The 22,904-nt window shown below is 42.8% G+C and overlaps 1 protein-coding gene and 1 long non-coding RNA gene across 3 annotated transcripts; one reads left to right on the top strand and one right to left on the bottom strand.

Annotated features, from left to right (window-relative positions):
* The first annotated feature begins 1,572 nt into the window (after positions 1–1,572).
* On the top strand, positions 1,573–21,930 carry IYD (iodotyrosine deiodinase). Of its 2 annotated transcripts, XM_032338752.1 has the most exons (5): positions 1,573–1,863; positions 11,423–11,614; positions 13,947–14,106; positions 17,708–17,864; positions 20,195–21,915. In XM_032338752.1, exons 1-5 carry the CDS (start codon positions 1,680–1,682, stop codon positions 20,375–20,377), a joined length of 876 nt encoding a protein of 291 aa, XP_032194643.1. In that variant the 5' UTR covers positions 1,573–1,679; the 3' UTR covers positions 20,378–21,915. The 2 variants fall into 2 exon arrangements, with proteins under 2 accessions (XP_032194643.1, XP_032194644.1); XM_032338753.1 differs by lacking the exon at positions 1,573–1,863 and having other exon boundaries at positions 11,423–11,546; positions 20,195–21,930.
* LOC116588062 lies at positions 14,088–17,325 on the bottom strand. Its single transcript, XR_004284766.1, has 3 exons — positions 17,190–17,325; positions 15,672–15,802; positions 14,088–14,913 (listed from the first exon to the last, which is right to left on the bottom strand). It is a non-coding gene; the product is annotated as an uncharacterized LOC116588062 (long non-coding RNA).
* Positions 21,931–22,904: the final 974 nt, after the last annotated feature.

Genomic DNA, 22,904 nt, shown 5'->3' with positions numbered 1-22,904 from the left:
TCTCTCCTTGCATGTTTGGTCTGTACCTCCCTTGCGACTGAATGGTTTATTTATTCTGTACTTTTGGTGGGATGAAAAGGTGAGTTGGCCCCAGCATGGGTTTGCCACACATCACACAGACTAGCTGCCTTGGGTCAGGTGTGGGGTTGGATCTACTTGGACGATACATGGCCGCCTCTGATGTCCTTTCAGAGGAGCTCTGGAGGGGACTTCCCTTCAAAGAGCTGTGGGCATGGCAGCCAGTGCCATCCCAACTACAGTGTCTCTTCTGGAGTCCAGGTTTTCCATCGTAAACTTTGCCCACAATCTTACACCGCTCTCTGGAGTTAGGACAAGTGCAACAGCAATTAAAAGAATAGTTGTCTCTTATAAAAAGAAATGTTAAAATGTATAATAAAACAAAACATAAAAGGGGTATTTAAATAACATTTGTTTAATTTTTGAATAGGTAATATAACCATAATAGTTAAATTTTAAAATTATGGAATAGTATACAGTAATAATTCTCTTGTCCCCTCAATCCAATACCACACCCCATCCAAAAGAAGTAGACACAGTTGTTTCTTAACCTTTTTTTTTTTTTTTTGAAGTATAGACCAGAAGAAATTGCCAAACTAGTACAGAAAAGTCCCAACAGACCACCATGTGATGGTATAAGGAGGTGGGGTCTTTGGGAGGTGCTTAGGTTTCTGTGAGGTCATGAGGGTGGAGCCCTCATGAGTGACATTAGTGCCCTTGTAAAGAGACATGAGAGATATGGTCTCCCCTTTCCGCCATGTGAAGACACAGAAAGAAATCATCCACCTTCAAATCAGGATGAACACCCTCTTGACAGGGAACCAAATTGAGCCCCATCATGATCTTAGACTCCCCAGCTTCAAGGCAGGTAAGAAAAAAATTTCTTTTTAAGCCACTTTGCCTAAGGTATTTTTGTTATAGGGACCCACACCAACATTTGCTCAGCAAATTCTAAGACAGTTGCTTAAAAATAAAAACAAACAAACAAATCCTATCTAAGTTATATAATTAACCAAACCATCATTTTTAATGATTTGGGATCACTTTTCCTGGATCGAAAAGTTTTTCTCTAAAGCAAAATGTGATAATTTCTTTGCTTTCTCTGTTGTCTCAGGAGCGTCCTTTTAAAAAGTTCAAAGCCTCAGGGCAGCGTTTCATAAATATGCTGTTTTTAAAGTGCAGATTACCTTTCTCCCTCCAGACATTTTCTTTCACTAGACCTGAGTTGGTGCCTGGAAATAAATCTCTTTTAAAAACAAGAGCCCCAGGTGGTTCCTGGCTTCTGGCAAGTTGAAGACACAGGGCTCTCAGAGAAAAGTTATACAGGAGGAAAACCAAACCCCTTACACCACGGTTAGCAAGATCTGGTGCATTCAAGTGTTTCCTCAGATCCCGGCAATTATTGTTTAGGAATATATTGATAGAGCACAGTTTTAAAAGGGGGATGCAACTGTGAATTTCCAACCCGACAACACACCCAGGAGGCACACGCCATGATCTTTGCTCCTTGGCAAAGTCCTCCTAGAGTCCGAGAGTTCAGCAGGTCCCTCCCACAGCCGCACACCTCTCTCTTCTTCAACCCATCCCCCAGCATTTCTCGTTCCGGCTCTGTTTGTTTAAATGCCGTGTGGGAAGCGTGGGCACCGTTCAGAGTCAGTCTTATGACCATGTTTTGCCTGACTCCACTTTTGGTAGCAGTTGTCTGCATTTTGATTGCCTGGATCTTTAAAAATGCTGATGGAAACATGGAGAGAAGAAAGGGGGAGACTAGAGCCAGGGCCCAGGCCCGTCCTTGGGTGGATGAGGACCTAAAAGACAGCTCTGACCTGCACCCAGTGGAAGAAGGTAAGGATACAGGCACAGCTGCCTAGCTTCCACCTTCTGTGTTGTTTTGCTGGGCGCCCATTGAAACCTGGGCTTATGGAGAGGAGGAAACACACACGGGGAACTTTCATCGGCAGCGTCTTCTGTACAGATTACACTATGTGACAAGGACAGGTCATTTTTCTCAGGTAGTCAGCTTAGTACCTGCTGGCACCAACCCCCCTTGTTTTCTGGAAAAAGAGTCAAAGAACTGCTGAGGGGCTAACATTTTCCCTGGCCCCAATCCTGTTCTGGCTGTTGAAATCTTTCTGAAGGGGCACATCCCAGTCTGCTGGTGGGGGAAATGGTCAGGTTTGAAACAAGGTCTTGGAAATGTAAAAAGTGACATCGGTTGAGGGGCTCACTACTTTTCCTTGGGCCAGGTTGTGTGGCTTAGAGACCACTCGGCTGTGTCCTCAAAGCTGGGTGTCCAGTTTAGCAGACAAGGCAATAAACAGGTAAAATTAGGGAAGAGTGAGGGGCTAAAGTGATCATCAGGGGTTTCAAGGAGGCATAGGGGCATGGTGGGGCCACAGGGAAAGGACAGTCAGGCCTGGCCGATTACTAGGACACGAATAGCTATGGTTAGGAGGCATCTGAAGCAAAAGGAGCAGAAAGGGCATAAAAGCAGGGATGGGGCCCTTGGGAAAGATGCTGAGAAAATGGGAGGACCGCACTGGAGTTGGGTGGGGGGAGGAGATGGGTGAGAGTGAATTGTGGTGGTGAGCGTGGGCCCGGTCATGGCTGACCCGAGGTGGTAAGGGAGCAGGCAGGAGGGAGAGGCTCTTGAGGCTTAAGCGATCAGGGTTTGAGGTTCATCTGAGGTGGGTTTGTAGGATGGATTCAATTTGGAAGAGACTCAGTGATTCTCAGCTGGGCTATGATACCCCACCCTGGGAAGAGGCCACCTGGATATGGTTGGGGGTGTATTGATGTGCCTATGTGCACGTATGTGCGCATGTGTTCTGAGTTGCCCTAATCTCAGGATTGGGGGCTGGTGTATACAGCTGGCACTCAGTGCTGGGAGCCAGCCATGCTGAATGTAGTGCATAGAGTTCAAGGTCAGGCAGCCTCTGAGCAGACCTGCCTCTCACTCTTCCTTTCACTGAACGACATCCCACCCATATGGCAATTCGGCCCAGTCGAGAAGCACTTTTCTTAAGCAAAGGGACATCCGCTATGAAGCCGCGTGATAGTCTGCCCTGGTCAAAAAGTTACAGGAAGAACAGGGTTTGGTAATACCTTGGGTAGGGGGAGAAGGGGACGATGAGAGCTGGAGGCTGGAAGAAGCGGAAGGACACTGTCGCACACGGCGGAGGGGAGAGGACGCACAGAGAAGATGTTGAACATACACAGGGACATGTTGGATTTGAGAAGATGACACGTCTAAGCAGACAGGGAAGGGCAGTCCAGGTGAGGGGTCCAGAGACACTGATTGGACGCTCACCAGCACAGGGGGATACTTGAAACTTGGAAAACTGGTGAATTCCCTAAAGAGACGCTGCTGGCAAGAAGACGGAGGATGGATCTGGGGCACCTGCGGTTAAGAGGGGCTGTGGGTGGTGGTGGGAGAAGCGACCACAGACAAGACCATCTGGGGGAGCAGCTCAGGATAATGACGACAGCAGGCTCTTAGAGAACACTGGCTCTGTTCACTTGACATCCCAGCTGATGTAGAGTAAAGCACTCAGTCTTCATGTCAACACAAGGTGGACACTGTTACTGTCCCACATTAGAGAGAAAGAAACTGGGGCTCAACTATGCTAAGCAACCAGCTTAAGCAGGTCCTGGTAGAGCCAGGACCCAGGCAATCTGTTCTGGATTCTGGACACACAGCCAGTTGCTAGGCTGTCTTTCTAACAGAAGAATAACCTAGAACAGAGAGGGCGGGAGAAGACCATCACCCCAAGACATCAGAGGTAGTATGCTTTGAGGAAAAGCCCCTGAATTTGAAGAGTTTGGGGGATACCAGAGGAATTGGTAAGGCTGGTGGGGAACCAGGGGTGGGGGGCTGGGTCTGAAGTTTGGGAACACAGAGAAAACTGTATGGCCCTGTCTGGTTCTGTTCTCTTCCTACTTACTCTTTTTTTTTTTTTTTTTTTGCAAAATCCTCTGCTTCTTTATTCTCTGTTCCTCACACAGAAGAATAAGTTGAATTTTAGGGGCATCTCAGCAGCCATGGGGCCCTCTGCTCTGAATGTGGAGTTCAGTCTATTGTTGGAATTTTTGTTGTTCACTGAAGTGACACCTGCTGAGGTCTCACAGCTGATCAGTGAGAAGCAACATTTGAACCCAGGCTTCTCTGCCACCCCCAGGTCCCTACTCTTAAGCCCTGGATGGGTGTACACAGTCCAAGAAAGGATTCATGGCACCAGTACCAGGGGTAGGTTTAGAGGAGACTGAGCAGGGGGTAGAAGACATACAAGAGAAAGGATTCCATTTCTAAAGAAACATGGAGGTGCTTTTGATGACAGCAAATGGATACCAGATTCAAACTCTGCTGAAAGTTAATTATAAGAGACAATACAGTAAAATAAGTATTTAGGCCATCCTAGTGTGAGTTAAGGAAAATAATGGGTAACAATCCAAGCTTTCTCACAAAGAATTCCTACTCCAGGTTCGTAGATCAGAGAATCAGCATGTGTGGGGGTGGCTTGGGGAATGGGGGAAGGGTGCAGAATGGCCATGCTTACTAGACTTCAGCCACAGATTTCCTTTGGGGATGGTCAAACATGTGTTCTGTTAATATTTTCAGTTTCCTGTTTAACTGTAGCAGCAGTCTTAGGAGGACAAGTGACAAAGAGAAAACCTTAGATTGTCTCCCTAAAACAAGGCAAAAATCCTGCACAAACATACTCTAGTCAGGCCTGATTCATGGAAGTGCATGGAAATGGAAATAAAAGAAAAAGATAGAAGGAACACATCTCATCAGGATATGTTTGTTTTGTCTACGGCCATACCACCCTGAACGCGCCCGATCTCGTCTGATCTCGGAAGCTAAGCAGGGTCGGGCCTGGTTAGTACTTGGATGGGAGGATATGTTTGTTTTATTTATTTTTAAAATTTTTATTAGTTATTTGATAGCGAGCGAGAGAGAGCACCAAAGCAGAGTAGTAGGCAGAGTAAGAGGGAGAAGCAGGCTCCCTGCTGAGTAAGGATCCTAACATGGGGCTCAATCCCAGGACCCTAGGATCATGACCTGAGCTGAAGGCAGTTGCTTAACCAACTGAGCCACCGAGGTGCCCCAGGATATGTTTGTTTTAATGTTGGTAGGAATTTGTCTTCAGTTAGCTTTACTGACCATCCAAAAACTACTGTCCTAGTTGAAATTTTGGTTGTCCCAGATTGTCCAGTCACTACTAAGAAAGGCTTGCGTTAGCAATTTCATTTAGTTCAACCTAATACACTGTGTAACTTCCAGGTGAGAAAAGATAAAACAAAAAAAAATCAGTCACACCAATGGAAGGCAGGAAAGGCAATGGGGGACAGAAGCAAGGGGAAAAAATGTGTTAGAAAAATGCTCAGTGGTAAGGGTAGATATATGTCCATAGATATGCGCATATGTGTGTATATGATCTTATAAATTTCACACACAAATTAATGCATCTCTGTGTGTATATATATGATATATATACATACGAAATATATGTATATACATATATATGACATATACGTATATATATATATGTAGAGACAATATGCATCTTCAAGGTTTGTGCATGGTCATTAAAAAAAAGGCCTGTGTTAAAATTATCTAATGTGGTTAGCCCCTAAGAATTAAAATTTAGGTAATCGAGGTAATAAGCAGCTGTCAGAACCAGTTTCAAATCTGTTCAATAGCTCAATGACAACTCACTTCAGTAAAAACTTAGCCAGCGGACCAGTCAGTGACAGTTTCTTGCTTCTGAAAGCCAGCCAATCAGGGATGAATTCACTTCAGTACCAACCAATCAACAACAGTATGAAGCAAGTAACACTATCCCTAGAGATGATATTAATCCTATTACATTTCTGGGAGTTACCAATCCCTGAACTCCAAGCTTCCCAACCAGTGGTATGCTATAGGTAGCCTCTGGGAGAAGCAAGAACCAATTGTTAAATATTCAGGAATTTCGTGCACCATTTTTGAATTATCAGCTTGAATTGAGGACTAGATGAAAGTATTTACACAGCGGAAATTGGCAAGTGTTGTAAGTCAGGCTCCCCGTCCCCCTCCTAGAGCTGGTTTACTAGCACATCACTGTCAAAAATACTGTAAAAGGTCAGCAGTATTCACTGTGTTCACAGAGACTCTCTTTTGCTATAGGAAGCAATAAATCTGGCTTTGTCTTTACTTTTCATTATCCTTGGACACACACACACATACATACAGTCATTAATACTTTTACATGGTTAGCTTTAAAAGGTTGATTTACCAAGACTTTTATAAGACCTTAAAACTTTAGGGCAAAGACAGGTAAACTCAGGTGGGAGAAAATTAGCAAAGGGAAAGGACTTGAATGGAGACATTGTCTTTGAGATCAAGTCTGGGTGGGCCCTAGGGGAAGGTAAGGACCAACACAGAGGTAGAAGGGGGGCACTGAGATACCTCAAGAGATGATGGGGCTCAGAAGGAAGTTTGTCAAATTCATTAGGATAGCATGGGGAAGAAAAATTTCTCTCTACCCTTCAAGGTTCTTCAAGCTCATCTAAGAATTAAATTCACACGAGACAGGTTAATAGAAGAAAAAAAAAAACCACAATTAATTATGTGTGCACAGAGACCCAATAATAAAATTGAGACCCCAAAAAATGACCAAGCCAGGCAGATTTTATACATTCTAGACAGAGACAATAAATTTGTGAGGAGTTGATAGGACAAAGAAAACAAATGCTTGAGGGCTTCAATTAGGAAGGAATTCTAAACAGAATTTGGGCTGAGGTAGTAGATTGGTAAAAAGTAAAAAGATTTGTTTACACAGGTTTCTTGGCTCTAAAATCCCTGTCTCTGGTGATGAGGGTCTCTCTCTCTATACATATACACTACTTTCTAGTATAGGTAGAGTACGTTTCATGAGAGATTTATTTTCTGCTTTTAAGGGGGCAGAGGAGGGTCAGAAGTTCCTTCTTATACCAGCTATTTCCCAAGTAGCTTCAATTCAGAATAATCAATATGCCATTGTGGCAGCTTTTGGGGCAGCCTGCCCTGAGCCCCTACAATAACATTGCTCTATTCAAGAACTTTCCATCTGAACATCTCCCAGAGTCTCCAGCTGCCATACACCTCAGGAGCTGCTAGTGAAATATATACTGTAGGGTGCTGAATGACTGACAGGCCAGTGTGGAAACCGTGAGGGCTGAGGCAGTCGGGAAGGAGGTGTTCTCAGGGCTCTCAGGGCAGGGGTTGAGCCCTTACCTTGCTACATCCCCACCTTCATTATCAGTCTCCTGCAAAAGCTGCATTACCCTCATGCTTATTAATATTGCTTCTCAATGTTCTCCAAAATTCGAAGGAGGGAAAAAGGATGACATGACACAAATTGGCCTTTTAGCTTCCTAGCTAGAAAATGTGGCTCATTTGCAAAGGTTTTGAAATAGAACTGCAAAAACACAAAAGCAACTTATGTAGACATGCAGCCAAAAAAAAAAAAAAAAACAAAACCACAAACCACCTTTGTGTTAAGCATTAGAGAATACATGTGGCCTAGAACTTCTTGGCTGTTAAACCTTATTACAGTGGAGTTTGGGGTTCCTTGGCATTAAAGCAATGATAAAAGGTGAGTAGTTCTTGGTGTCAACCCCAAGTGTGCAAACCCCAAGTGTAGCAGCACAGACTTATAGCAAAAAGTGGACCATAATTGCACACATTTGTTTTGAAATACATGGGTTTTATGCCTGAGTGAATCCCCCAGAGTGGCTTGGCTGGTCTAGCATGGAAACAAAATGACTAGGTTACAGCGGCTGTTCTCTTTCCTCTTAGAGCAGTCAGGAGGTCAAGGGGAAGGAGAAAAGTACCTTTGGTGTCAGTTCACTGCCCTGCCCTTCTGCTCTGGGAGAAGCTCCAGGAAGACCAAGCCTTTCAGGACAATCTAACCCAGCACTGATCAGGCCATTTGTCTGCCCTGCTCACTGATAAGGTTTAGGCAGCAGCCGCTTCATTCTGCTACGGTGGGAACTCTTACCTTGGACTTTAGAAGCTGCAGAAACTGCCAAATCATGCACCTAGACTGCCTTTAGTTTATACAAATTCTGAATGGATAGTAAGTGTTGGTAACTTACTTTTCAAACAGGTAATGAGGCATTTCATGCATTTGCTCATTTACCACCTACTAAGAACAGAGGTTGTCAGACTTCATAACAAATGATATAGAAGTTATCGCTGGTGTTGAAAATCTTTATTAACACATTTGATAAGTTCAGGGTTAATACTGATGACACTTGGGTTTAGTTGAGAATTGATCACTAGAGAGCTGATAGGTGTCTGCTGCTATTCCCCGATCACATCTACTTCCTTTTAACTGAGTAACTGGGCATTTTCATTAAATGTGTATAGTTTGGGTCCAAACTTCCCTGGCTAGTAAAATATATAAGGAATTTTCTCACTAACAGCAATGTGCAAACTATTGTACTTGCTGACCTTGTATTGTCGTTGAGGTTTTCAGTGTCTTTGAAGTCATCCTCTCTTGCCTTCTCTCTCCCCAGTCAGTCCTCAAAGACCTAGGAGTAAAGTATGCACATATGATTGAAGGGGAAAGTTAATCCTTTACCTGAATTCCACCTGGAATGTTCCAGACCCTCAGGGCCAGGCACTGGATCCTCTTGTTCTCTTCCTTCTTTTCCTATTGTCATTCTCATCTTTATGGGGAGGTTCCCAAAGTGACATCCAGCCCTCTGGACTCAGACTTCTAGTTTCACACTAGGAATCTCTGCTTGAACAACTCACAGGCATCTCAAATGTGATGGACTGGTGATTCCTACTTCTACTTCCCCCAGATGGTTCCCCCAGAAGATCGCTCATCTTCTATCTCAGGAGATGGTCCCACTGTCTTCCCAGGTGCTAAAGCCTGCCACCTGGGTCTCATCCTTAGTCCCTCTCTCTCTCCACCCCCAACCACACAGTTCCGCAGATCTCATCATTTGTATCTCCAAGATGCTCCAAGAATTTGTCATTCTTTTGTTGCACAACTAGCCTGGGCCAACATCATCCCACCCTAGCTATTGTAGTGGTTTCTCAATGGTTCTTTCTCCTTCACTTTTGTCTCCCTCCAATATACACCTCACCCTGCTTCGTTTATGCTTTCTATCTGTTGGATTCTCCTTGCTCCATTCCAGATATTTTCTTCTGAGTTTTCTTCCAGTTCACTAATTTTTTCTTTAGGTATGTATATCCTGCTTTAAATCCGTCCATTAAGTTCTTAATTCTATTACCTTTTCAGTTTGGAAGTTTATTTTTTTCATATTTTCTATGTCACCTTTTATCTTTTTCTGTACCCTACAGATTTGTGCTTTTACCTCTCTAAACCTAGTAATCATAGTAGTTGTATCTTTTGAGTCTGATCATTCTAATATTTGGAGACTTTTTAAATAACAATTCTGTTGTTTCTTGCTCAAAATGTTTTCTTTTTATGCTTGATTGAATATGGTGGGTAATTGTAGTAATTGTAGTTAAAATTACTTGTATATTAGCATTTGTTTCTGTTAGACAATGGAGACATTTATAGGCAAGGGCACCTATTTCCAAGTTCAAGTTTTAGGCAGGACCCACCAAATGGTATAACCCCTTGGGGGCTATTATATTTATTATCCATGCTTTCTTTAAGAATGTAATCTTGAGGTCACAGCTTATTCACCTTCTCACTGTGTACGGGTCTGAGCTTTGATTCCTGCCCCCCACAACCCCTGAAAATATAAAAATAAAAATTCAAATATGTAGAGATTGGCAAATACTATCAAAGGAAATGTGGCTTCTGTGCTTACTTGCCTCTGCAGGCTCATATTTCCCTTCAGTTTTGGCTTAGGAATTTCTTACTACATTGTCAGCAATTTATTGTTGTTGTTTTAATACTTTAAAGATACTTTGTTTCATGATCTTAGTGGTTTTCAGTTCGTGGGATATTGTTTCAAATATGCCAGTTAGCCATTAATAGGAATTTTCATTCTTCATCTTTGTGTAGGTAAAATTTTCTTTTTCTTGATTTCTAACCAGTATGGAATTTGGATAGCCAATAGTCAAGATCAGAGTTCAGGATTCTGTGGACTCATTCTTTTCATTTTTTCTTGATGTTTTTGAAATGATAATCTTGCAGACATTTTTGAGAACTTTATTTCCTTCTCCCTGTTGGCCACCTTATGACTGTAGGGGAGAAAAAATAATTTCCTCTCTACTCTTCTAGGTTCTTGGCTGAGGAAACCACCCCCCCCCCATAATAAAAGACACACTAAGAAGAGAAAAAAAAAATAGGATCTTAATAACACATATACTTCCTGTATACATGGGACAGATTCAGGAAAATTGAGTGAGTCCCTGAAATGGCCCAAGCCACCACCTTAATTACCATCTTCTACAAAAAATGAAAGAAAGATGTTGGGGGAGGAGGATCCAGTTATGGGAAGTTATCAAGAAGAGCACAACATGACCCTGCGATTGCACTCCTGGGTATTTACCCCAAAGGTACAGATGTAGTGAAAAGAAGGGGAACATGCACCCTTCTTATGTTTATAGCAGCAATGTCCACAATATCCAAACTGTAGAAGGAGCCAATATGCCCTTCAATAGATGAATGGATAAAGAAGATGGGGTCCATATATACAATGGAAAATTACTCAGCCATCAGAAAGGATGAATACCTACCATTTGCACCAACATGGTTGAAACTGGAGGAGATTATGCTAAATGAAATAAGTCAAGCACAGAAAGACAATTATCATGTGGCTTCACTTATTTGCAGAACATAAGGAATAGCAGGGAGGATATTAGGAGAAGGAGGGGGAAAATGAAGGGAGGGGGAATCCATGGGGGAGGCGAGCCAGGAGAGACTATAGACTCTAGGAAACAAACTGAGGGTTTTAGAGGAGAGGGGGTGGAGGGATGGGTGAGCCTGGTGGTGGGTATTAAGGAGGACACATGCATGGACCACTGGGTGTTGTATGCAAACAATGAATCTTGGAACACTACATCAAAAATTAATGATGTACTCTATGGTGACTGACATAACATAATAAATTTTTAAAAAATAAAAATAACATTAAAAAAAGTAAGGTTGTTGTGCAGATTTAAGTCTACCTTCTCCATTGATAAAAAAAATTGCTTGGGAGAGTCCTTTTCTTCTTGGTACAGAAAAAGCTTATGAATGGAGATATGCTTTATAAAAGTAAGTGTTCCTTACAAAAAGGTAACTTTCACTCTGGTTTTCAGAAATTTTCTTGTGTCTGTTGTTTCTTAAAAAATCAGCTCAATATAGTTCTTATGTCAAAAAGGCATATTTGGGGGTGGCGTAATCTGCTCCCCTTCATGACCAAGAGAGGTCATTGAATTTCCTGCTTTTCTTGCTTGTATTTGCAGATGCTGATGACTGGCAAGACTCAGAGGAAAATGTTGAACATATCCCATTCTCCCACACCCGGTATCCTGAAAAAGAAATGGTTAAGCGGTCCCAGGAATTTTATGAACTTCTCAATAAAAGGCGGTCTGTCCGATTCATAAGTAATGAGCAAGTACCCATGGAAGTCATTGATAATGTCATCAAAGCAGCAGGTCTGTAATGGCACATTGCGTCCTTGAGAATATCAGCTGCAAGTGATAATACTGGGGCAATAAAGCTCAAACACAGTGAACAAAGCCCAGAGCAATGCATTTATCTCTAAAGGCTTACCCAGGTATTGACTGGCTGCCAGAAACATAATGATTTCCACTTTCTACAAACTATTGACTATTACAAACTTCCTGGGAGCAGATGTAACAACAGTGTAAAGCTTCTGAAATTACTGAATATTATAATCTTTTCTTAAAAATTAAAATTTTTGAACATACTATTACATACTGGAAGAGAAACATGCCCTTTCTTTCCCCTCCTCTTGAAACACATGGATGCACACATATACACACACCCTCACATTTATGCATTTCTCTTTTTGGAACCAAATTTTTTATATTATACAGCATCATGCTCTCATACTGTTCTCTAATGAACTAGCAACATTCACTATGTGAATTTGCAGAGTAATCTACAGCAAGGCAACCCCATTTTCAACATAAATTGATATCTCTGTGGAGGAGAATAAAGGAATTACAGAAGAAGGGGAAAGAGACATAAGAGAAATCTTCCTATTTGAATACTACTGGAGTATTGTGTATTATTCCTATATAAGTCACATTTAAGCTCATTTCCAGAAATATTACATGGCTATTGTGATCCATTGCTCAAAATGAAAGGAAGCAAGAATAAAGCATTCATTTAAACTAAGAATACGAATGTACTGGCTAGTTTTTTATTTAACAATAACAGTCCTTGCGTTCCTTCCACATATTTACCTTTACCTATATTTGTGTGTTTATACATATGATGTGCAGATGAATTTGGCATAATCAGAAACGTTAGGGAACAATTTATTTCTTATGTGTAGTGATGCCAATATTTAGTGGAAAAACATGAGTACAACGGAAACTGGAATCACTCTTTTCAGAAATATGGGCTTTGTGTGTAGCTTTTGACTTGCATTTCACAATCCAGTCATGCTCTCTCAACCACAGGGAGTGGTTGGAGGCAAAGATCCCCATCAAGCAGGCAGTTCTAACCGCCCCCCTGCCCCCACCCCATCCACCTACCCCTCCACCCCCCCACCCCCCCATGCAGAGATTATGTCATTAAATTACTCACTAGGGAGAAAGGAATACTTCCTTCTGAAATAGCCTACCTATGGGTCACATTCTCTCACTTGGAACAGCAGGCCATCTCTGGGACAGCAGGGTGACTCACAGCAGAAGATGGCCCAGGTTGGAATCTGAAAAAGAATTCAAGCTCCTTGGACACTGAGATACACTAAGAAGCTTTGACTCAGGATCCTGGGACTGACCCAAGTGTGGGCTGAGGGTTCCCATAGCCCATGAGACCTGAAGACAGATTTATGTGTACTAAGCACCGAGGGCCAGGAGATCTCATGTGTCCCCAAGACCACAAACTGCACAGTACCACATTCAGGGTTCTGATATAGGTACCAAACAATTTGTAGTTCAGTTCCCTGTCATGAGTATTTCATTTATTTATTATTATTATTTTTTAAAGATTTTATTTATTTATTCAAGTAGGCAGAGAGGCAGGCAGAGAGAGAGGGGGAAGCAGGCTCACCGCTGAGCAGAGAGCCCGATGCCGGGCTCAATCCCAGGACTCTGAGATCATGACCTGAGCTGAAGGCAGAGGCTTAACCCACTGAGCCACCCAGGTGCCCCTTATTATTATTTTTTTTAAAGGCGAGTTTTGTTTTTATTTTGAGAGAGAGTATAAGTGGGGAGAGGAGCAGAGGGAGAGAGAAAATCTCAAGCTTAGCATGGAGCTGGAGGTGGGACTCGATCTCACGACCCTGAGATCATGACCAGAGCTGAAATCAAGAGGCAAATGCTTAACTGACTGAGCCACCCAGGTGCCCATTTCATAAGTGTTTAAAAGTCATTTTGCTATTTGAATTTTTATCATTTTCGGTAAGCTTCATGACTTTATCCTGTTTCAAGAATATCAAAATAAACAACATCTCAGAGAATTTGGGCCATCAGAGTTTCCCTTCTGGATTCACCTAGTGGTCCAGGCACAGTTATTTAGGGATGTTTTCCTCCACATAATTAGAGAAGTGGTGATAAATTCCCATAGCCCTAGAACCACTGGTCTTGAACTCAGTTAGCTGGTTTGTTGCCCCTAAAGGGATGCAGACTGAAACGGAGTGGCAGCAACACACCAGTGTCTGTGGCCAAGCCCTTCGTTCACCGGGTGATCTAACTTCATTTTGAACAAGTATGAGTTATCCTATCTATCCTTAATGAACATTTTCACATTTTCCTATGTTTTAATTTCTAATTTTAATTTAATGGATGGTAGGAACCGCCCCAAGTGGGGCCCACACAGAGCCCTGGACCTTTGTGGTTGTGAAGGACCCGGACATGAAGCACAAGATTCGACAGATCATTGAGGAGGAGGAGGAAATAAACTACTTGAAACGGATGGGACGCCAATGGGTCACGGACCTGAAGAAGCTGAGGTACAAAAGTTGATGGAGTTATTAACCTCTCTGGGCTTGGTTTTCTCATCTGTAAAATGGGAATGTCTAGGATTTACTTCATTATGAAAATTAAATGTGTAAGCATATTTGCCATGCACGTCTTCGGGAAATAAATGGGCTTTGACCCAAGCAATAGTAAATAAAACACTGGGGACTTACTTTTCTCCTATCTGGAATGTAAGATTGTGAGGTATTTCTCAGGACCTTGACTGAAGTAAATTCCATTTGCTGAAGTGATACCGTCTTCCAAGTGATGTTATTAAGCAGGCTTTAGTTTGGGTACAGTTAGTAAGAGTAGATATTTAGTGTAAGTGTAATATCTATTGGGCGTTAGTCACTGCGCAGGCCTCCTTATCTACCGGAAGGAAGTGTGGTGAAACTCATTGTGACTAGATTTAATGCATTAGGGTAGGTCCTCTAAGTCGTCTGTTCCTCTGGTCGCTGTGACTAACAGTGACTTGTGGAGTCCTCTTTCCCCACTGAGGGCCAGTCGTCCTTCATAAGAGCTCAGATGCATTTCATAACTTCTCAGTCACTTTTGTCATCCAAACGGTCACTTTCAATTGTTTAGACTCTGCTTTGTCATTTGCCGAGTCCTCTTTATAAACTCTGCCTTCCCCACAAAGGCCATTTCCTTTCCCCTCCAGGGTGCCCGGAGGCTGAGGAGGGACAATGGAACGAGATTTGGTACTTGGAATACAGAGGTCTTCATACCTGTGACTTTCAGTTGTGGGCATTCCGTGGCCAGTCCTGGGGTGTTATCCAACACCCCAGTGTGACCCAAGCCTGTAAGACAAGAAAGGGCAATGAGATTGCAGCCCTGGGGAGAAGAGGAGGGACCTCTCATCCAGTATTCAGGGCTGGCTGGGGGAGGGGAAGAGGGCCTCTTGGCTCTGCTCCTGTTTCATTTATTTGGCCCCAGAGGACATATTTTTCCTAAGATATTTAAACCCTAAGAAATTGATGTCTTATGGAGTTTTAACTTATTACCATGCTCTGGAACTAGCACAGGATATTAATAATAAATATAAGAACCTTATTGCATATTCATGGGGGAAAAAATGGGATGGGTCAAATTGAGTTCCTACCTCGGATGGCCTGCTCTTTGCATGCACAGTGCCTACAGAATGCCGCTAGCCCCTGGTACTCTCCCCAGCGAAGGCAAAATTAGTCACTCTTTCGTCCCTGTGCTCCAAGAACCTAACATACACTTTCTGTGCATCTAATATGGCCATTTTATCACATAGCATTTTAATTATTGGTTTACTTTTCTTCTTGTGTTATAGGCCATATTTCAGAAAGATTATAGACTTTCTCTGCAGGCAGTATGTACACACACATGTATACATAAAAACTCTAGGAGTCCAGATTTAAGGTGTCTTACATTAAACCATCTAGCATAGTGCTGATGCATAGTGGGTAACTGAATAAATGTTTGTTGAATTGAATTGCAAATGAGCATATATCCTGACATCCTGTTTGAGTCAGTTTTGAAGCCCATAGCTGTCATTAAAGATTCAATATACAACCTGGGTCCAACCTACCTGTCAAACCTTCTGTTTTTCTGTTTGTGGGTCTAAGCCCTCACCCCAGGCAGGAGGTCCTATTTTTCCTTCTCCTAATAGGTCTTGTTGCTATGTTTTTATTAGCTTTAATGTGATGTCATAATAAATTCCTGTAAAATTTAACAAACCAGAAATATGAGGATACTAATGTATGTCCAGGCAAAAAAAAGTATAAAAATCATTGAAATTATTAATTTGCCTTTGAACCAAGTTTAACTGCTTAATCTTCATCTTGCATTAATTTTTTTTTGAATTATCTATTATAAAATAATAGTAGTAGTAGTAATGCTTACACTCACATATCAGTGTGTGCTAGATTAGGTATATTTCTAGGTATTTTATCTATTTGACTGATCTCACCCACACAATAGCTGTATGGGGTGAGTGTCTGATAGTGCTCTTTACATATGCAGGAGTGGAGCCATGGGACATTCAAGAAATTACCCAACATGGCAACATCCGTCAGCTCCAGAGTTTATGCTCTTTGTAAATGATGACCATTCTCCATGTTTGTAAGGAGAAAAGGATTGATAATAACCCAATGTGACTAAGCTGACTAAAGTGTGTGGTACTACACTTGATCTTAGCCAAAAGGCCAAGAAGCATGTAAGCTGGTAGAAGCATGGGAAGGTAGTTTTGGAAATGTAAACTGTAGAAGTTAAGAGTGTAAGAGGAACCATAGAAAACTGCACAAGTGAGTTTAGTATGTTTTAAAACAGTGAAGCATAACTAGGCTTAAAATGAAATCATCCTTTGTTAATTAATGACCTAATGTGTCTGTATCCTAAAAAAAAAAAAAAAATCTAATATATAGCATTGCATGAGTATTACTTTGAATGTCTGTGTTGGAATAAAACTTTTGCCGAATGTATCAGATACAGTAATAGAATAGAGGCTCCTTAGCTGGAAATCAAAAATTGAAACTTAATATTAATATCTCACATGAATTATCTCCCACTCCCACAAAGTTCCCTTCTTTTTCTCCACAACAGGATGGACAACATTACACTCTCTGACCCAGTGATTTTGGTTAAACCTCACCATGATCTTTTTCTTTTTCTTTGCTCCTATACCAGACCAATCAACTCCAGCCTCTATGCCTCCCCAAATTCTCCTAGTCCATTGGCCATAGCAATCTGCCTTTTTCAGAAATAAACCCGATCACATGAAGCTTCTGCTCAGGAGCTTGTGGTCACTTTCCATTATCTACCAAATGAAGTAAGTAACAGCCCCTCTGTGCTCCACCGTGTACCTCTTTCTCTGGGCAACCAGGCTTTTGAAAATTCCAGCCTGCCAATCATCCTCTGTCCTGACTCTGCCTTTACTCGTCGACTTAGTAGGATGCCCTTCCCTGTGCCCCCCTTCCATCTGGTCTTCAGCGCCCCACCTCACTGGAAACTCTGGAAAAGTTCTTCTGATCTGCTTATTTAAAATGATCAGCCCTTCATTTGGAGAACTCCTGAAGTACTTGACTTACTTTTCTTTAATTCCACTTACCAGGTTTCAGTTTGCCAAGTTTTCCATAGTGCCCTCTGAGTTATAGGACCATCTTCATCTCTTTCAGCATTTCTTGAGCCTTGCCATGCTATATCCTTACGAACACATGTTTACTGGATTGAATGACCCTGGACAGAAAAATAAGACACACACACAAATTCTGTTCTTGTAAAAATTGAAATATGAAAGACAAGAAAATGCTTTGATTTTATTTTTTGTAAATATTTATTTATTTATTTATTTAAGAGAAGGAGGAGAAAGTGCATGGGGTGGGGCAGAGGGAGAGGGAGAGAAATCCTCAAGCAGACTCCCCACTGAGCACAGAACCCATCATGGGTCTCGATCCCAGGACCCTGAGATCAAGACCTGAGCTGAAACCAAGAGTCATCGCTCAACCAACTGAGCCACCCAGGTGCCCCGAGAAAATGCTTTTATTTTAGACAGAAATAAGCCAAGTTGGAAAAAAAAAAAAATCATTATGAGCAAATAGTCTCTGAATTATCTTTCTTTCCCTTCAGAACCAATTGGATTAAGGAATACTTGGACACAGCTCCCGTTCTGATTCTGATTTTCAAGCAAGTTCATGGTTTTGCTGCAAACGGCAAAAAGAAAGTCCACTACTACAACGAGATCAGTGTCTCCATTGCTTGTGGTCTCCTCCTGGCTGCCCTGCAGGTATGTTCCCCTGCCCAGCCTGCCCCAAAGACAGAAGCCCGGCTCCAGGGCCAAACAGTGGCCTTATTCACACATTTCAGCCAAGTTTCTAGCCTAGAGACATTTGGAAGTTGTTTATCTAGAGCTGGATTTCTAAGTAAGGCGACTCTGATGTACTAAAAAAAAAAGTCACCCTAGAAAGCTGGATTGGTGAGTATAATGTTGCCACAAGCTGGGATTCCTCCGGAAATTCACTTATGTACGACATCAGGCTCAGGAAAACACTGTGTTTGCCTGCAACCATAACAACAGGAAGCTTCAAGGGTTTCAGCGGACACACCACCTAGCTGTGCTCCCAGCTGTCAGAGCCAGTAGAATGATGACAGCGCTCCGAAGAGGGCTCTGTCCTAGAGCTCTTCCTGGAAAGTCGAGATGACACTGTATTGCATGAGAAAGATGTCTCTATGTGCTTTAAAAAAAAAATTCCAACTCTGTAGGAGCTACACACTGTTCAGCATGAAATAGAGCAGGAATTGACATACACTTCTTACATGATTCTATTCATTCCCTAAACCCATAGCTTCTGAGCGCCTTCTACTGGACAGGCCCCAGGCAGGGGTAGGGGAGGTCCCAGGGGTAACTGCCTCGTGTGTGAGCTGTGTGCGCTTTCTAGTGGAAACCAGGGTCCACTGGTGGAGAGAGACAGAAAACACAGAAAGCAAGAGAAGCAAACAAGATTATTAGGACAAGTGATTGTACCATCAAGGGACAAACAATTCTCAAAACCTACATGCTTCTTCAAGAAAAATGCATATGCCAAAAACACCTCGCAAAATATAGTCATTGTTACACCGAAGAGACACTCGCTTTTGGATTTCTTGAGAAGTCAGCCTCAAGCACGTGACCCCTTATTTCCTTCCTGAATCTGTGACTGGTTAAAATAGAGGAAATGACGTGTGAGGTCAGACCATATGGCCCCACCATTCATTCATCCTAGCGTGTTGGGAGGAAAACAAAAACAGAAACACGTAAAACTAATTCTCCAAGAAAAAAAAAAAAAAAAAAGACGAGAAAAGAAACTGGGGACTAGATATCCTCACAGAGATGTTGTAGGGGTGAAAAAAGTAATGCGTATGAAAACACTTAACTGGAAAGTATATGTTTATTTTTTGTTTGTTTGTTATGTTAGTCACCAGACAGTACATCATTAGTTTTGGAGGTAGTGTTGCAAGATTCAAAGTTTGCGTATAACGCCGAGGGCTCCATGCAATACATGCCCTCCTTAAAGTACATGTTTAAAAAAAAAAAAAAGTGCTTAGTTCAGAGGTTTTCTCAAGCTCGAGTAGGCAGCCGCGTCCCGTTAGTATTGAGTTTGCTGCCCTCTAGCGGCGCCTCAGGCCTAATTCTGAGTGTAGGTTCTAGTTGTGAGGGAGGCAAGAGGAATCTTCCTGAAACCCCCATCTGCACAGATCCCATAATGATCTGACCAAAGAGCCTCTCCTGCAGGGCAGTCCAAGTCAGTTCCAGAACTTCTGTCTGGCTCTGGACACTCTCTCCAGTGTCCCTCTGGTTGGCAAAGTAGGGGGGATGGAGATAGTTAGCTTGGGAGACACCTCAAAGCTGCACATGAATTTTTTAAGTGTTTATTATCTGGAGAGGCTGGGGAGAAGTTGATGGAGTTGATGGAGAAGTTGATGGAGTAATTCCTCTACCTCCAACGGATCCCCGGGTCCCTGGGTCTTCTGTGATCGGACATAGGTATTTTTAGCTGGGGATGACGCTCTTCTTCAATGTTGATTATGTAAACATAGGAACTCTCTGCTTATGGGGGTGTTCCTTTGGTGTATTAAAATTCCTTGGGGCACCTGGGTGGCTCAGTGGGTAAGCCACTGCCTTCGGCTCAGGTCATGATCCCAGGGTCCTGAGATCAAGCCCCGCATCGGGCTCTCTGCTCAGCAGGGAGCCTGCCCCCGCCCCCACCTGCCTCTCAGCCTACTTGGGATCTCTGTCTGTCAAATAAATAAATAAAGTATTTTTAAAAATTCTTTAAAAAAAAAAGTTTCCTCACATTTCCTTCCATGAAATAACCATTCCTATTTCTTAACTATCAGTGAAAAATAAGACTAGTGTTTTAATTCTTCAAGAAACCTCTCACCGTTGGGTCAAAAGAATGTGGGGACTGGGAGATTGAGGAGAGCAGGTGAAGTTCAAGGTGCAGTAGCCCGGGCTGGCTTCTGGGAAAGGATGGGACATGCAGGCATCACAGGGACCACCATGTCCCCAAGCTAAGGGCAAAGCTGTGACTTCTTTCCCCCTCACTTGCCCATGTATTCTCTCCCCTCCTGTTGCAGAATGCGGGACTGGTGACTGTCACTACCACTCCTCTCAACTGTGGCCCCCGACTGAGGGAGCTCCTGGACCGTCCCGCAAATGAAAAGCTGCTGATGCTGCTCCCAGTGGGGTACCCCAGCAAAGAGGCCACGGTGCCCGACCTAACACGGAAACCCCTAGATCAGATTATGGTGACCGTGTAGTCAAGAGCCCATCCAGGATGCTGGCAGACAATGGCTTGGTCCTCTCTTGTCCCTCTTGGGTGTACAAGGCTGCTCTTTCCATGGTGGTTAGGTCTCCCCAGCACCCCCACTCCACTCAAGAAACTTTCCACCGCATTGGGTCCTTGGAGTCTGAGAAGTCCTGCTCCCCAGAAATAGTAAGAGGGCAACAGGTACTTTTGTGTCTCATCCACTCTGGAAACGCATTAAGCTTTTACTAAGAACAGGCCCTGGTTTTTAAGTTTTTAAAACTCTTCCAGAAAAGTCCTGGTGATTTTTTTCCTCTTACATTTAAAAAGCCCATAGGCAGGAAAGAGTCACCAGAATGTTGAACATAGCCCAGAGAACTCGGCTATGTGATCATTCCTGAATTTAAATTTAGACTCATCAAGTAACTTCTGCCCTCTGATTTCTGGTGGCTTTAAGGCCAGGATGTGCTTTTGAGATCTACTCTTTTGCTGAACTTCATGGCTATCCTGCTAGTTTTTAATAAGTAACTGTCAAAATAATTCCAACATCACCATCACAGAACAGAACAGCTTGAGCAGGTGGCTCTGACCGGCAGCCCTCCGAACATGCAAAGGGTTGTTGAATCATGGAGTGGCGTGTTGGAGCTGGTTCACACCAGCTTGTGGAAGCAGGCTGTTAAGTATTCAGGAATTTTGTAAGCCAGTTATTAAACCATTTGTCGCTGGAAATCGCCCATGGTGGAGTGTTTACAACACCGCAATCGATTGATACTACAAATCAGACTTTGTTTCCTTTTTCCTAAAGGGAACTGTTTTCCATACACAGCACAAACAGTGTCTCCCTTCTTTTCTACTCGAGCCCACAAAAGATATTCCTTTTCTCCAGATGGCAGTCGAGCAGTTTGGGACTGATGGGGTAGGAGGTGTGAGGTTGGGGATGCCAGACCTTGTCTTTGGCCCATCACTCTGCCTTCCCTTCCCTGGGCTCCATACACGTGGGCACACTCATAGCTCAGATCAGTTCTCATCCAGTATCCCCACTGGTCTCTTTATCCCTTCTATCACCCTTTTTCTATTTTCTTACTCAGCTTCCTCAAGAAAAACCTCTCCTGCCTCTTTTCATTCCTCTTGGGAGTCATAAAACGTAGAAAAAGCCCTGAGCATTTTTGATGAGTCGGAGGCTGGTGACGAATCTGTATTAGAGAAAAGAAGGACTTTTATTTTCCTTTAAAATATAATTAGGTATTACAAGAACCTGTGCCCTCAACCACCTCTGAAGTCCTTTGAAGGCTCTAGAAGCTTCCTTTAAAATCTCCAAAATCTTGTACCTCTGGTTTCATTTTTCTCTAAACATGCTTTTCCCCAAGGCTACAGATTTTAATAAATGCCAACTCTCTTACATTTTGTTTCTGTTCTTTTTTTACTATCATTAGTATTGTGACAGGTATTTGTCCTGGGCTCTTTATTATAAACGAGCATCGTTTTAACTACATTGTTAAAGCCTTATTCGACTTACACGGGATGGAACGGGTGCCTAACCATTGTATTTCAGACAGTTTTAGAAAAAAAGATATTCTGAGAGTTCCAGGTATCAGAATAATAAACACACTTTGGCGTTACAAATGCAAAGAAATTGGAGTTAGAGTGATACATTTCTTATGTTTTGAAACTAGTTGAGCCCAGCGTTGTGGGCTAGTTTTAGTTGGGTCTGCTGAGTGGGGCTCACGTAAAAGGGAACCTTGCCTCCAGGGAGCAGGGTGGAGAGGAAATCTGGCTGGTGGTGGGAGTCCAAGTACCATGCTCAAGTAGAGACACGGACAGGAAAGGGAAAGCCCGGCCATGTGAGATAGGAGCCCTCCAGCAACAGATTGCCAAGGCCTGTCCACCTTCCGGATTGCTGCGTCCAGAAACACCGCCCTGGTTTCTCAAAGATGGTGAACAAATGTGCGAAGGCATAGACTCAGGAAGCACGACAGCCATCCTTCTCTTTAAGGAATGGAGTTACAGGTGACTCTTGAGCAATGAGAATTTTTTTATTTTCTTAAGATAAGTACAGGACAGAGCTCTCAATGTATTTTGGTGATTTCTTATGATTTTTTTTTCTCTAGCTTGTCTTATTGGGAGAATACAGTGTATAAAACACAGAACACACAAAATATGTGTTAATCGGGTATTTATGCTATCAGTAAGGCTTCCTGCCAATGGCTGGCTGTCCGGAATAAAGTTTTGGAGGGATCCAAAGTTATAGGTGGATTTGGGAGTGTGTGGTGGGGGGGGCGTGGTCAGCATCCTGAACCCCGGTGATGTTTGAGGGGCAACGTAACAGTGATTGTTGGTCTCGACAGCACAGCCTACATGACCTGGTTTCTCATCTGGTACTCACCAGCTAGATGGCCATGAGAAACAGAGACCTCTCCAAACCTCATTTTCTTCCTTTATAAAATGAAAGTGAAAGTTACACTTAAAACCTTGTGTCTGATGAGTCCCATGTAGTTCCTAACGTGGTACGTAGCACTGAGGGCTGGCTGGTATTGCTGGCG

Source organism: Mustela erminea, chromosome 4, assembly GCF_009829155.1.
Source record: "Mustela erminea isolate mMusErm1 chromosome 4, mMusErm1.Pri, whole genome shotgun sequence".
NCBI classification, from domain to species: Eukaryota; Metazoa; Chordata; class Mammalia; order Carnivora; family Mustelidae; genus Mustela; species Mustela erminea.
The sequence above is the reverse complement of the archived record's forward strand: the minus strand, read 5'-3'. Positions and strand labels throughout refer to the sequence as shown.